The sequence below is a fragment of the Mesoplodon bidens genome (genome assembly GCF_964165515.1).
Source record: "Mesoplodon bidens genome assembly, chromosome: 1".
Classification (NCBI taxonomy): Eukaryota; Metazoa; Chordata; class Mammalia; order Artiodactyla; family Ziphiidae; genus Mesoplodon; species Mesoplodon bidens.
The window spans coordinates 122,269,567-122,285,277 of NC_138176.1; the positions used below are offsets into that span (position 1 = coordinate 122,269,567).

Below are 15,711 nucleotides of genomic sequence, written 5' to 3' on the forward strand. Positions count from 1 at the left end.
TCACGATTCCTCCAAAGGAAAAAGATTTGAAAACAAAAAACACAAAGAAGGGCTTCCCTGGTGGCGCAGTGGTTGAAAGCCCGCCTGCCTATGCAGGGGACACAGGTTCATGCCCCGGTCTGGGAGGATCCCACATGCCGCGGAGCGGCTAGGCCCATGAGCCATGGCCGCTGAGCCTGCGCGTCCGGAGCCTGTGCTCCGCAACGGGAGAGGCCACAGCAGTGAGAGGCCTGTGTACGGCAAAAAAAAAAACACAAAGAAAATTAAAAGAAACAAAAGCTTTCTTCTGCTGAAACCTTTAGTTTTCATGTCTTTTTCATAAAGAGTCACAGTCCACTCAACACTGTGCCCCTCCTCCCTGCTCCACCTTTGTACCTAATAGCTCTAAAATAACATTTCACTATTTAGTTGTACAGGAGAAAACAAACAAACAAAATGAATATAAAGAGATATATTTCAAGGCATGAACTCCTTGAGGGGGAGTGATGTCTTGGTAATCTTTGTATTCTTAATCTAGCATAAAAGATATTCAGTATGTATTTATTAAACCAATATGCAGAAAATCTGCAATGCCAAGATTGGCTTTGCTCTTTCTCAGACACAGTGAACTATCTTTACTATAAATGATTGTGGTGATGTTACTAACAGTAAAATATACTTCAAATCGCAAAGGAGGTCCATCAGCAGTATATGCTGTCTGTAGAGGACAATCCATCAGCCTCAGAGATTTTAAAAACGCAGCATAGACTTTTTAAGATTTAAATAGCCAAACTATAGTTTGAATAAATCCAAGGAATAACTTCCAAATATTTTTATAGTTTATTATTTGGCAACTCTGAAACATACAGTATTCCTGGTAATGACTAACAAATGTCAATATTTAGAGAAAAACCAGAGATTCATAAATATTGAATACTTATTAAAACAATCATAACAAAAAGCACATTTTAAAATAACATTTAGAACATCTGTGAGCAGTTATTTTTAGAACAATTTAAAATATTTACAGAATTAAAAAAAAATTATAAATCATGAGTTGTCTTCCCAAGTAACTTGCATTGTTCTTTCTGTGAAAAAAATTATGATTTTTGTCTTTGTGGTAAAAACAAACAATAGCAAAGTGATGTGAAGAAAAGAGTCCATTAACAGGATGATTTTGGCAGGAAAAGATGTACTAGTAATAGTTGATAATGGAAATAAGTATATTTAGATAAATAATAAATATTTATTTTTAAGTCTCAATTATGTAAACATTTGGCAATATCTGAGGCATCCTAAATAAATTCCTTTGGTTCAATAGAGCTTATAAGATGGCCTGCACTACTGCTGATAACTCAGAAAAATGTATTATATTTTTCTGTGCTGTACGATTACTTATGGGACACTGAACCAAAGCCACAAAACATGGTTTGCGATCGTTTTTTTAATGCTACATGAGTGGCAAAACTAGTACTTTCAATCTCAACTGTATATAGCTCCATAGCTAAAGATGGAAAAAACATGTATATTGATTTTAATAGTTAAGTAGTTATTAATATTTGGATGCAAAGATACTGTCTTTGAAACCCTGTAAGAAATACAAATCACATACTGATTTAGGCCAATAGAAAAAAAGGCCAGGAAAAACTTATGTTAGTTAAAAATGATTTCTATGGCTACCTGAGGAGTTCTTTCTGGTTCTATATTATGACCACAATAAAATGAGCCTGTAAAAGAGCAGGGGCAATAAAAACAGCCCTGAGGATCACCCAATTTTTTATTGTTTTGGAGTGAAAACATGAAAGAAGTGCACCATAAGAAAAAGAACATCTCAAAATTTTACCAAAGTACTTTGCCTATGGTACATATTTCAGAACTATCTTATAAAGTTGTTATACTATTTTGGTATTTCTGTAACCAAATCTCCTATATGAGATGTAAGAACCTCTTTTATGTACAAATTCACTTTACATAAAATAATGTTATAATGAGATTCCATTGTATTCATAGTGTTACTACTAATATTACATGATTTCCACTTTATTTTACACTGGAAAAATCTCAAATGCAGAAATGGGCTTATTTTGAATAATGCAGTGTTCAAAATCAATTTAAACATTTAAAGATTTTAATGCTTCAAAAATAATCCAATAAATTTGCCTTCCTTTGAAAAAGGGAGAATTTTAGATTCTTTTCATTCAATGAAGATTAAAAAATACTTACAATATGGTCATATTTTCAAAACATATATCTGTGATTGTTTTATCCACAATCACCATGTCAGTATCAAAAACTTCAGCTCCCATTTTGAATAAACAAAAAATGGCATAGTGCTGTGATCCTAGAGAAGAAAAACAACATAACACAATGATTCATGTGATGAATCATGCCTATATTATGTTAAAATCTTCTTGAAAATGAAAATAATTAGTCTAAATATTTGCTAATAGATTCTTATTTTCATACATTGTACACTGTAATCATTTAACTTTTTATAGAGACTGTTTTGCCAATATATATTAATAGCTTGCCCAACTAAAGCACAACAATTAAAGTAGGGAGTATCAAAAAATAAAGTTAAAAATATAGGCCTCTCAGCAGCCTAAAGTAACCACCAAACTCACAAATTTTATTCCTAGAAAACTCTTTAAGCTTTAATTAATAGCAAATTTATTATGTTATGTATATACTATTACCCCTGTCATTTGGTTTCCAAGTATATTTTAAGAAAAATAAGTTTTCTATTATGAGAGGTTAGGAGCAAGCACATTAACAGCAAAACATTTTCCATCAAACTGAAAGGGAGGAAACCACAAAAACAATAAAAAGTAGACATGTGAACACAAAAACCATAGCTGCTGGGCCTTCTAATTTGATGATGTTTTTAAAAAGTATTAGGTGATTAAAGGACTGAAACCTCATTACTGAGAAAATGTACCTCTTCAGAAAAACTTAACTCTCTACTGTAATCAGAAAGATGTACTTAATAACTGCATGTATTCCTTTGTAAAGTAATTTATATTTCCTAATTGAATAACAAATATACTAACCTGATTTTGGATTTTTCATATAAAACTAATTGTGCTCAATGTGATTCAGTTTTTAAAGTATGAGGAACAAAGCTATCACAATAGACAAGAAAGATAAAGGATTATCATATCTTTTCTGCTTTGCCTCTAACAGCTAGAAATCATTTGAGGTTGACCCACAATGCATGGATTTGTTAAGACTATATGAAGCCATAAAATGCTGAAGGGGAAAACAATCAGATCAAGCTAAAAATCTTTTCCTCTTACATCCTGTTAAATAATCTGAAGTAAGAAAACAAGGCAGAAAGATCTCCAAGATCTCTGGTCAAATAATGTTGCCTTTACCATGACTCCTTAAACATTTCCTTTTATTGCACAATTCCCTTCTCTACTACCTGTTACTCACCATCCTTGCACAGGTTCCTATCAACAAGATTCTGCTTATTCTGTCAAATGCCATCCATTTATTTCAGTGGGGAAGCAGTTTTTTCTCCTAATAATCTCAAATTTACTACATATTACAGAAAATATTTCAATTACAATTAAAATCATACATACGTTCTTTATTGCTGAAGTGATCAGAGTCTTTCCACATTAGTGGTATACGAATATCTATAGAGGAGGGGGAAAAGAAATGCCAAGTAATAATTTTGGTAAATTTCATTTCTTAGAGTGAAATAAACCTCTGAATTTCATAATGGATTCTGACCATTAAAGCCAATATTTATTTATTATTTAAATATCCAAACACAATGTTTTCTCTTAAAAGCAGCTTAGACTAGGAATATAAAATCTGTTATATTTATTTTACTAAAAAACCCCACCAACTACTACTCAAGAAATTAATTGATTAAGAAAGGTCTGTAATAAGCTTATGCCATAAAATTTTCTTTTCATGATTTATGTTTTTGAAATAGGTGAAATTTGGGTAACCTAGTGTTCAATTTCTATTTTGGGTAAGCAGTAGCAGCAAATGTAGTTAAATACATTTCAAAATCATAGAATAGTAGAGGTAGAAATGACTTTAGAACTTTTGTCCACTATGCAAACTTTAAAGATGAAGAAAATTAAGTTGTCTAAGATTGACTTGTCTAAGATCATTGGTTTCTGGTAGAGACCCAGCTCTTGACAAACAAATCCAAGATCTCTCCATTAAGAAGATTTAACTTGTCTACAAAAGAATTTGCAGATCTTTGTATATTCATGTTACAAACTGTAGCATTTTCCTTAAGAAAACTAGAAAGAGGAATGTATTACTTCTTTCAGGCCAAGAAAAGGGCGTACTTTCTAAAAGTGAGCTAAACATATTTCTCTCATTCACACATTCTTCAAACTCCAAAGTGACTGTGTTAACAATCTTTATTCCAGAAATTAATCTAGAGCTTTGACACAGTCAAAATTTTGCCTTCCTAGTTTTCTCCATTCTTCCCTTTACTTTTAATACTAGGTTAACATTATGTAGTAACAATTTTCCTCTGACATTCTTATGCTATCTGCATAGTTTCAAAGTTAGAGAATTAAGGTATTACCAAATAGACTAAGATGTGTGATTACAGCATAACACAGCACAGTAGAAATCTCAATGATAAAGTGAAGTTAGTTTTAATTTTTAATGTTGTACTCAGTATAAAAATGATATTGAACCTTTCTGGAAAATTTCTGTTTAAGACATTTCTTTATTACACTTAGGAAGTTTATTTGCATATTTTTCATACCTATTAATTATGCCACTTTCAAATAATTATAAATCTTTCTGAACATAAGCTATTTGGCTACCTTTATGATGTGCTTCACTTTTAGATCCCATGATCTTTTGTCTACATTTTTATTTGTTTAGAATTCTAAGGTTCTTAGTGCCTATTTCCAATTTCCTTTCTAGAACATCTTTGTATTACTCCATCCCTACCCTGCCCAACCAGGTAGAAATGTATGAGTGCTCTTCCCACTGCTGCCTCAGCACTTTTGATAAAAATATGACTTATTGAGCTCTCCGCATGTGCCAAGCTAAACACTTTACATACATTTCGTCCAACAATAATTTTTAAAATATATTTACTAATTTATGGTTGTGTTTTCATTGTCATTTGTCTCAAAGTATTTTTAAATTCCCTCTTCGATTTCATCACTGACCCATTGGTTTTTTAGTACCATGTTATTTAGTCTCCATGTAATTGCTTTTTCTTGTTTCTCTGTGTGGTTTATTTTCAGTTTCATGCCGTTGTACATGGAAAAGATGCTTGAAAACCTTTCTATCCTCTTAAATTTGCTGAGGCTTGTTTTGTGCCCTAGTATGTGGGCCTATCCTAGAGAGTGTTCCATGTGCACTTGAAAAGAATGTATATTCTGGATTTTTTGGATATAATGTCCTGAAAATATCAATTAAGTTTAAATGACTGTAAAAACACAACCATTCAAAATCTGTGGCATGCAGCAAAGGCAGTCCTGAGAGGGAAGTTCATAGCAATACAGGCCTTCCTCAAAAAACAAGAAAAATCTCAAATAAATAACCTAACCTACCACCTGAAAGAATTAGAAAAAAAAAAGAACAAACTAAACCTAAAGTCAGCAGAAGGAAGAAAACAATAAAGATCAAAGAGGAAATAAATAGAGATTTAAAAACTATTTTTAAAAAACCAATAAAAATAAGAGCTGGTTTTTTGAAAGGGTAAACAAAATGGACAAACCTCTAGTCAGGCTCACCATGAGAGAGGACCCAAATAAACAAAATAAGAAATGAAAGAGGAGAAGTAAGAATGGATACTGCAGAAATACAAAAAACCATAAGAGAACACTATGAGCAATTATATGCCAACAAACCAAACAACCTAGAAGAAATGGACAAGTTTCTAAAAACATATAGCCCACCAAAATTGAATCAAGAATCAAGAAGAAATGGATAATTTGAACAGACCAATCACTAGAAGTGAAATAGAATCTCCAAAAAAACCCAAAACCAAAACCAAAACCAAAAACTCCAGGGGCTTCCCTGGTGGTGCAGTGGTTGTGAATCCACCTGCCAATGCAGGGGACATGGGTTCAAGCCTTGGTCCGAGAAGATCCAACATGCTGCGGAGCAACTAAGCCCATGCGTCAAAACTACTGAACCTATGCTCTAGAGCCCACAAGCCACAACTACTGAGCCCATGTGCCACAACTACTGAAGCCCACATGCCTAGAGCCAGTGTTCCGTGACAAGAGAAGCCACAACGATGAGAAACCCGCGCACCGCAATGGAGAGTAGCTCCCACTTGCCTCAACTAGAGAAAGCACGCGCCCAGCAACGAAGACCCAACACGGGCAAAAATATAACAAAAAAATAATTAATTAAACAAACAAACAAAAAAAAAAACCCAAAAACTCCCTGCAAAACAAAGTCCAGGACTGGATGGCTTCACTGTGGCATTCCACCAAACATACAAAGAACTCAGACCAATCCTTCTCAAACTATTTCAAAACACTGAAGAGGAGGGAACACTCCCAAAGTCATTCTATGAAGCCACCATCACCCTGATACCAAAATCAGACAAAAGCACTACCAAAAAAGAAAATTACAGGCCAATATCTTTGATGAATACAGATGCAAAAATTCTCAACAAAATATTAGCAAACCAGATCCAACAACACATAAAAAAGACCATATGCCATGATCAAGTTGGATTTATCCCAGGGTCACAAGGATGGTTCAACAAATGCAAATCAATCAATGTGATACACCACATCAACAAAAGAAAGGACAAAAACCACATGATTATCTCAATAGATGCAAAAACAGCACTTGATAAAATTCAACATCCATTCATGATAAAAACTCTTACCAAAGTGAGTATAGAGGGAACATATCTCAACATAATAAAAGATATTTATGGCAAACCTACAGCTGACATAATACTCAATGGTGAGAAGTTGAAAGCCTTCTCACTAAATTCAGGAACAAGACAAGAATGTCCAATCTAACCACTTTTATTTTTATTTTTTGGTCGCACCTCATAGTTTGTGGGATCTTAGTTCCCCAACCAGGGACTGAACCCGGGCCCACAGCAGTGAAAGCACAAAGTCTTAACCACTGGACCGCCAGGGAATTCCTTCACCACTTCTATTCAATGTAGCATTGGAAGTCTAGCCACAGCAATCAGACAAGAAAAAAAGAAATAAAATGTATCCAGATTGGAAGGCAATAGGTTACATTGTCATTATATGCAGATGACATGATAGTATATAGAAAGAACCCTAAAGACTCCACACAAAAACTACTAGAACTGATAAACAAATTCAGCAAGGTAGCAGGATACAAGATTAACATACAGAAATCTGTTGCATTTATTTATGATAACAATGAAATACCAGAAAGGGAAAGTTTTAAAAAATCACTTTTAAAATCACATCAAAAAAATAAAATGTTTAGGAATAAACCTGACCAAGGAGGTGACATATGCTGAGAACTATAAAAACACTGATAAGGGAAATTAAAGATGATTTAAGGAAATGGAAAGATATACCATGCTCTTGGATTGGAAGAATTAATATTGTTAAAATGGCCATATTACCCAAAGCAATCTACAGAATTAATGCGATCCCTGTCACATTAACCCTTGTCACTTTATACCAAACTTGAATAATCCCAAAATTTATACAGAACCATAAAAGACCCAGAATTGTCAAAGCGATCCTGAGGAAAAAGAACAAAGCTAGAGCCATAATTCTCCCAGACTTCAGATAATACCTCAAAGCTACAGTAATCAAAACAGCATGGACTGGCACAAAAACAGACATATGGATCAACAAAACAGAAAAGAGAGCCCAGAAATAAACCCACACACCAATGGTCAATTAATTTTCAACAAAGGAGGCAAGAATATAAATGGAAAAAAGACAATCTCTTTGGCAAGTGATGTTGGGAAAGCTGGACAGCTACATGTAAATCAATGAAGTTAGAACACTCCCTCAACACCATATACAAAAACTCAAAATGGCTTAAAGACTTAAATATAAAACAGGATACCATAAAACTCCTAGAAGAGACCATAAGCAAAACATTCTCTGACATAAATCATACCAATGTTTTCTTAGGTCAGTCTCCCAAGGCAATAGAAATAAAAGCAAAAACAAACAAATGGGACCTAATCAAACTTAAAAGCTTTTGCACAGTAAAGGAAATCATAAACGAAGCGAAAAGACAATCTATGGACTGGGAGAAAGTATTGATATTTGTAAATGATGCGATCCACGACGCCTTAATTTCCAAAACATATAAACAGCTCATACCACTCAGTAACAAAAAAAACAAACAAGTCAATCAAAAAATGGGCAGAAATCCTAAATAGACATTTCTCCAAAGAAGACATACAGATGGCCAACAGGCACATAAAGATGCTCAACATCACTATTTTTTAGAGAAATGCAAATCAAAACTACAAAAATTACCTGACCAGTGAGGTACCATCTCATGCTGGTCAGGATGGCCATCATTAAAAAGTCTACAAATAACAAATGCTGGAGCGGGTATGGAAAAAAGGGAACCCTCCTACACTGTTGGTGGGAATGTAAATTGGTGCAGACACTATGGAGAACAGTATGGAAGTTCCTCAAAAAACTAAAAATAGAGTTGCCATGTGATCCAGCAATCCCACCCTGGGCATATATCCGGACAAAACTATAATTTGAAAAGATGCATGCACACCAATGTCCATAGCAGCACTATTTACAATAGCCAAGACATGGAAGCAACCTAAATGTCCATTGAGAGATGAATGAATAAAAAAGATGTGGTACATAAATACAATGGAATACTACTCAGCCATAAAAAAAAATGAAATAATGCCATTTGCAGCAATATGAATGGACTTAGATATTATCACACTGTGAGGCAAGTCAGAAAGAGAAAGACAAACACCATATGGTATCATTTATATTTGGGAACTAAAATATGACACGAACTTATTTACAAAACAGAAATAGACTCACAGACATAGAGAACAAACTTACAGTTACCAAAGGGGAAAGGGGGTGGGCGAGGGATAAATTAGGAGTTTGGGATTAGCAGATACAAACTACTATATATAAAATAAACAACAGGTCCTACTGTTTAACACAGGGAACTATATTCATATCTTGTAATAACCTATAATAGAGAAGAATATGAAATAGAATATATATATACACACACATATATGTATAACTGAATCACTTTGTTGTATGCCACAACATTGTAAACTGACTGTACTTCAATTAAATATACATATATTTACTAATTTAATAGTCAAGTGACAGGATTTAATTGTTTACATTTTCTTTTCTTTTTTAAAATATTTATTTATTTATTTGGCTGCACCAGATCTTAGTTGCAGCACACGGGATCTTCATTGCTGCATGTGGGATCTTTAGTTGTGGCATGTGGGATCTAGTTCCCTGACCAGGAATCGAAGGCAGGCCCCCTGTATTGGGAACATGGAGTCTTAGCCACTGGACATTTGCATTTTCTTGACTAAGAAAAATGTTAATAAACTTACTGGCCAGTTCAGTAAATATGTTTGTATCCATGGCCCATTTTTCTTTTTCTTTTAAAAAATATATTTATGGTTTGTACTTTAAAAAATTAATTATTTAGGGACTTGCCTGGTGGTGCAGTGATTAAGAATCTGCCTGCCGAGGCAGGGGACACAGGTTCGAGCCCTGGTCTAGGAAGATCCCACATGCTGCAGAGCAACTAAGCCCAGGCGCCACAACTACTGAGCCTGTGCTCTAGAGCCTGCAAGCCACAACTACTGAGCCCGTGCTCTAGAGCCTGTGAGCCACAACTACTGAACCTGTGTGCCACAACTACTGAAGCCCGTGAGCCTGGAGCCCATGCTCCACAACAAGAGAAGCCACCACAATGAGAAGCCCATGCACGGCAACAACAAATAACCACCGCTCGCCACAACTAAAGAAAGCGCACGTGGCAATGAAGACCCAATGCAGCCCAAGTAAATGAATAAATGAATAAATGAATGAATGAATGTATCTTAAAAAATTAATTATTTAATATTTGTAAGATTTTTGAGTATGTGAGGTAAACATATAAATATTCTTCTTATAAAAACAGTTCCAGCTCCATTTATATATTTAATAGGCCTCCTCTTCTTCACTGATTGAATGATGCCATATTTATCATATATGCCGTTCTGAGTAAGTGTCCTTTCCTTGGCTATATGCTTTATAGATCTAATTGAATTGTTATCTATCCTGATACCAATACCATACCATCATAACCATTGAAACTTTATAATATACTTTACCATCTGTCAGAAATATATCCTTCCAAAAACATCTTATTCTCTCTTGCTAATTTCTTTAAGTAAATCTTAGAAATAATGTGTCAAAATTCCCCCTCCAATGTTTTATTAGAATTCTAGTATCCAAAGTAACTTGGGAACTGTTAACTTTACAATACACTATTTACAGAGAGTAGCATAATACAGTTACCCTTATATATTTACTAAGGTTATTCATGGGGTATTTAATGTTTTTGTTTTTTGCTGCTTTTATTGTAACTAGTTCTTGCTGGTGTTGAGAGCAGCTACAACTTTTTATGTATATATCTTGAATCTAGCCACTTTTACTGAATTCTTTATGAATTCAAACAATGTTTCAGTAAATTTCCTTACATTTTCTAGGTCTGTAATCTATTATCTTCAAATAGTACTCAATTTATCTATTTCTTTTCAGTAGTTTCATCTTTTATTCTTACTATTTTAGCTAAAATTTCTAAAACTCTGTTGTAATATTAATATAATAGACATTGCTATTTTGTTCTTGATTTTAATGGGATCACCTTTATTGTTTTATAATTATGACTTGGCTGATGTCCTGTCAAAGGGCCTGCTTCTTGCTTGACCAGAATTGCTGACTCACTGCATTTCACAACTGTTCTTTTTCACAGCTATTCTTTTTCTAGTAGGGTGGTATTAACTATTTACACTATCTTGGAAGGAACATGGACCCTTACTTCCTTTGCTGTACAACCATGGCCTATTGGTCAGTCTTGCCCTTTCCTATGCCTAGCTATGTCAAATCCTCAAGAGGAGAAGGTGGACATTTCTTATCTATTTCCCAGGTGGTCATGTACTGTTCAGATGGCAAAAGATGTGTAACTCATTAGCTACATTTTAAAATTCAGCCTCAAAGAGTAGAAATTCCTTCCAGCTTCTTGCAAATGGTTGACTCAGTTTTAATTTACAGTATTCTTACCTTTGTCTTTTTTTTAATGTCTTAATTGACACTTTAATGGTAAAGTGAAAGAGCCATAATAGGATAGCTAACTTGATGTTATTAGGTCCTAGAAGTCTATCGTTTTCAAAAGTGAAAACCGAGGTACTTTGTGAACTGATTTGGCTTTAGTCATCAAATTAGTAGTTAGTGAATAGGCTGGGACAATTACCATATGCAATTATTTGGTGTTGAGCAGAAACAATCGGGATAAACCTCAATTATTCTTTTTACTTTTATAAAGATCTGGCCAGTGAGTGGTGAAGCTAGAAATAGAAATCCCAGGTATCTCCTGGAAATCAATGTAATCTCAGAAACATTATGAAACTTTGTTGCAAATATTCATTTTGATCAAAACAAAAGTCACATTTTCATTCCCATGTCAAAAGAAAATGGATTTATAAAGGTGAATCAGTTTTTAATGTCCTTTGTTTTTATCTTTCACAAATATACAGACAAGATATAACTAAGTCTAAGCAAAGATGTAAAGAAATTACATATGTATCCCATTTTCTGAGACTTTTGGCTCCGTAATTTAATTTAAAAGTATCTTTTAAGAAGAAGAAACACATGCAGAAATAAGTTTAATTTCTATACTCGAGTATTCATGGTCAAGAAAAGTTTTCTCCTCTACTTTAAATGCTTTTATTTAAACACTCTTCTAAATGGAGAGTTAATGCTAATTTCATGATTGCTGCAGTCAAACTATTATGAAATGACAGTAGAGGCTAACTTTATCATGGCATTCAGTCTTCAACAGCAATTTAACACATCTCATTTGTGTACTGAGTGGCACTACATCAGAAGCGAGGAATGGAGGATTATGTTTAAGTATTTTTAGAAAACCCCCTTTAAAGATCTATAATATTTTGTTTTTTCATGTTAAAATGTATTGAACATAGTGAACAACTAATATGTAAAAGTGCTATGTTTGGCATCAAAAGGATAAATAAGATATAAAACATGTTTTATTCCATTCATAACTGGAAAGATGAAAACATAAATATAAATAACTATAAAACAATCAATGGATTTTTATATATAGCTCAGTTATTTTTCTGAAGAATTTTTGCTGAGGGTAATTCCTCTGATTTAGGACAATTATGTCATACATAAAATTCAGGTATATCCTTCCTGTAGGAGAATTTTTAACATGAAGACATTTTTAAAAACAGTTCCTTGGGAAAAAAAAAACACACAAACGAACAGTTCCTCGGGTAAGAGGGCCTGAAATACAGCAGCAGGCTCCCTGGAGCTAAGAGAACAAGGCTTTTAGCCAATGAAACAAACTAGTTATTACTTAAGGACCGCTGGAGGTCTGTTGTTTCCAAAACGTACCAAATGAGATAATATTTATAAAAGGTACATTATCTAACTAGCATACACATGAGTCAGCCATGTATTTATTCACTTCAATCTGTGGCATCTCCAAGCCATTGTCTTTAGCTTCCTTAACACTTTGGAGAAACTGAGACAACACAGCATAAGTGCCATCTAGTGGTAAAGTGTCTCCTAACTGCATTAAGAATTAGAGAAAGGAAAAACATTTCTAGCAGGGAACAGGGAAGGCTTTATTGATGAGCAAATAGATCCTGAAGATAATATAGTTATTTCAAGAGCTAACTGAGTATTAGGAACATGGGGTGTGTTGACAGAACAGGGAGAGAAATGTCTGGCTAAAGCAGACAGCTTATGTATAGGAGTAGTGGAAGATATGACTAGAAAAATATTTGGGTCAGAATAGAAAACTCTAGGGGGAAGTCTAGTCTCTATCCTATGGGCAATGGAGTGTAGTCATCCTTCCAATCAATATTCACTGAGTAATAACTACGTACAAGCACTGTGTTAGCTCCTGGGTATACAGTGATGAACAAAGCAAACAGGGTCCCAACCCTTATGGAAATTCTGGAGTAGACAAACGTTAAACACAGTATTGAAACTTCTGAGCAAAAAAGGAATGGGGAGTCAAAAGACTTGAGTTTGCAGCCCAGCTCAACCAAAGTCTTTTAACCTCTGAGTCTATAGAAAAAGGGAACTACCCTACCTATTACACAGTGTAGCAGTGAGGAGAAAACTTCATAATATATGTAATATACATGAAACAGTTTTTTCAAATTGTAAAATTCTACACAAATGTAGAGCATAATGATGAAAACAGTGTTTTAGAACAAATATTCTGATAGAGGTATGCAAAATAAAATGAAAAAAGAAAATGGACATAGGGAATTAAAAAGCCCCACTAACTCTAGGAAGTTACTTTATAGAATTTATTCAGCAATAGAAAAATGAACCATTATAGCCTACCTGATATGGCGATCTTTCCCTTACATGCTGTTCGTGCTTTACTTTCAAAATTCACATCACTGTCAAAAGAAAAAAAACTCTAATGAAAAAAAAGATCTTTTCTAATAAGCAATTGTTTTAACGAACTTTCACAAATGCCTGAATATTAAAAATAAACACATCCTTGAATAATAATGACTTCCAGTTAACATAAATTATTTGACTCAAACTTTATGATGTTTAGTCAACAGTTAGCTGGCTTTAAAAGAAATATATAGAGTCATTATCTTTGATTTTTTCATACAAGCTTTACATTCCCTGATGATTATATAATGGCTTACTCTACAATGAAAGGCTTTTGTGACCCCTTACATTTAAAAACAAGATGTGCAATATTTGTATAAGTCCTAGGAAGTATAATACCTTGTGTCACCATTTCATAAATTATATTTCTAGCTTACCAGATTACAGTTGCCTGAAAAAGTTAATGAACTTCCCAACCATGAACATGCTGCCCAAGAGTATCTTATCCTTATAAAATCTAACAAATACTTAAAAAATTACTCTCTGCTACATATTCATGTGTGGTAATATCATATTTCATTTCCTTGAAGTTTTAAAAAGCTAAGCATACACTGAAACAATAAATGAACTAAGTTGGCAAAGGAAGGGCGTAGCCCTCTAGAGAGAATAAGATGTGGAGAGGAAAACATTATCATGACAATAGAAAAGGTCTCAAAGGAAATTCTTGGGATATAAGACACTTCCAGTTCTGACTGTAGACTATACTATTATCATAAAAATTTTTTTCAGGGACTTCCCTGGTGCTGCAGTGGTTAACACTCCATGCTCCCAATGCAGGGGGCCTGGGTTCGACCCCTGATATGGGAACTGGATCCCACGTGCATGCCACAACTAAGAGTTTGCATGCCACAACTAAGGAGGCCACGTACCACAACTAAGAAGCTGGCGAGCCGCAACTAAGGAGCCCATGAGCTGCAACTAAGGAGCCCACGAGCTGCAACTAAGACCCAACACAACCAAATAAATAAATAAATACTTAAATATTAAAAAAAATTTTTTTCAAAATAGTTATCTTCTATTAGACCAAATCAATCCCATCTCTGAATAGTTATCCAATATCCTATTTCCTAATAACCTGAATTTAGAGATTAACATTCCGTTTCTAGAGCAATGTATCCAGGAGTATTCTTCTTTGCACTCTTTTTTGGCCTCTATTTAATTTGGTTAGTCAATTAACTGCCAGTTAATTTAACTAGGTACTTCAAATAAGTGGTAAGATAGAAACTTTTCATTTGAATACTGTTTTAATTCTAAAAGGGCTTTTGGAGAAAGATTGGGTGGGAGTTTGAAGTGTATCTAAGTTTCAGGAGAGTATGACACACCTTAACACATTTCAGTAGGCTTGTTAAAAAGATTGCATATATATTCATTATCATGCATCCAAATTTGAAAACAAAATACATCATCCCATCTTTTTTTACTCTCTTAGTGGATTAAGCACATAAGTATTACAGGTGAAATATATTCCAAAGGAGAAAAAAGAATTTACTGATGTATTGAAGTCAATAAGCTTATATGGGACATTTATATGGCATTTACAGAATCAAGCACTAGGTGTAACTAAAGTAATGTAGTAGACTTAAAGCCATAAATTTTCAGGATCCTATCTAATTACATTATGGTCACACTGGTATTTAAGTTAAAATAGGAAATTCACTCAGTGAAAAATAAAAGTACTCATTATTTCAAAATAATGTTTTGTTGAATCATAAATTTTAAAAAGAGTCAAGTTCAGTATTTTATACTAAAGTTCAGTTTGTCGCGTTGGAAAATTTTAGTTGGCTTATTAGTTCATCAGAGTGAAAAATTCAATTGAATAGTCTACTATGTTGTGGTGAAAATAATATACTGAAAGGCCCACTAGAAACCAAACACAAATCTCAATTTCCTCAAATTGGTACAAGAAATACAATATAAATACAGTTGGTTGGCATTTGTAATACTTCTAAAAACACGTTCTATATGAGCAATGCATAATATAAATTCTTAAAATATTTATTTCAGTGAAAAAATACAAGGAAGCTCTAATACAGTGAGTAACTTGAGTATTATGGAATAGGTCATAAATTATGTTAAAATTGAAACCCATTAG

At 33.8% G+C, this 15,711-nt stretch overlaps 1 protein-coding gene across 4 annotated transcripts in view; it reads right to left on the reverse strand.

Annotated features, from left to right (window-relative positions):
* The window catches only part of RTKN2 (rhotekin 2), an 87,085-nt gene that overhangs the window by 53,074 nt on the left and 18,300 nt on the right, over positions 1-15,711 (reverse strand). For all 4 annotated transcript variants that reach the window (XM_081234680.1, XM_081234683.1, XM_081234682.1 and 1 more), the window contains exons 3-5: positions 13,557-13,615; positions 3,567-3,620; positions 2,203-2,320 (exon numbers count right to left, since the gene is read on the reverse strand). In XM_081234680.1, coding sequence (XP_081090806.1) covers positions 2,203-2,320; positions 3,567-3,620; positions 13,557-13,615 — 231 coding nt within the window. The remainder of the gene's footprint in view (positions 1-2,202; positions 2,321-3,566; positions 3,621-13,556; positions 13,616-15,711) is intronic.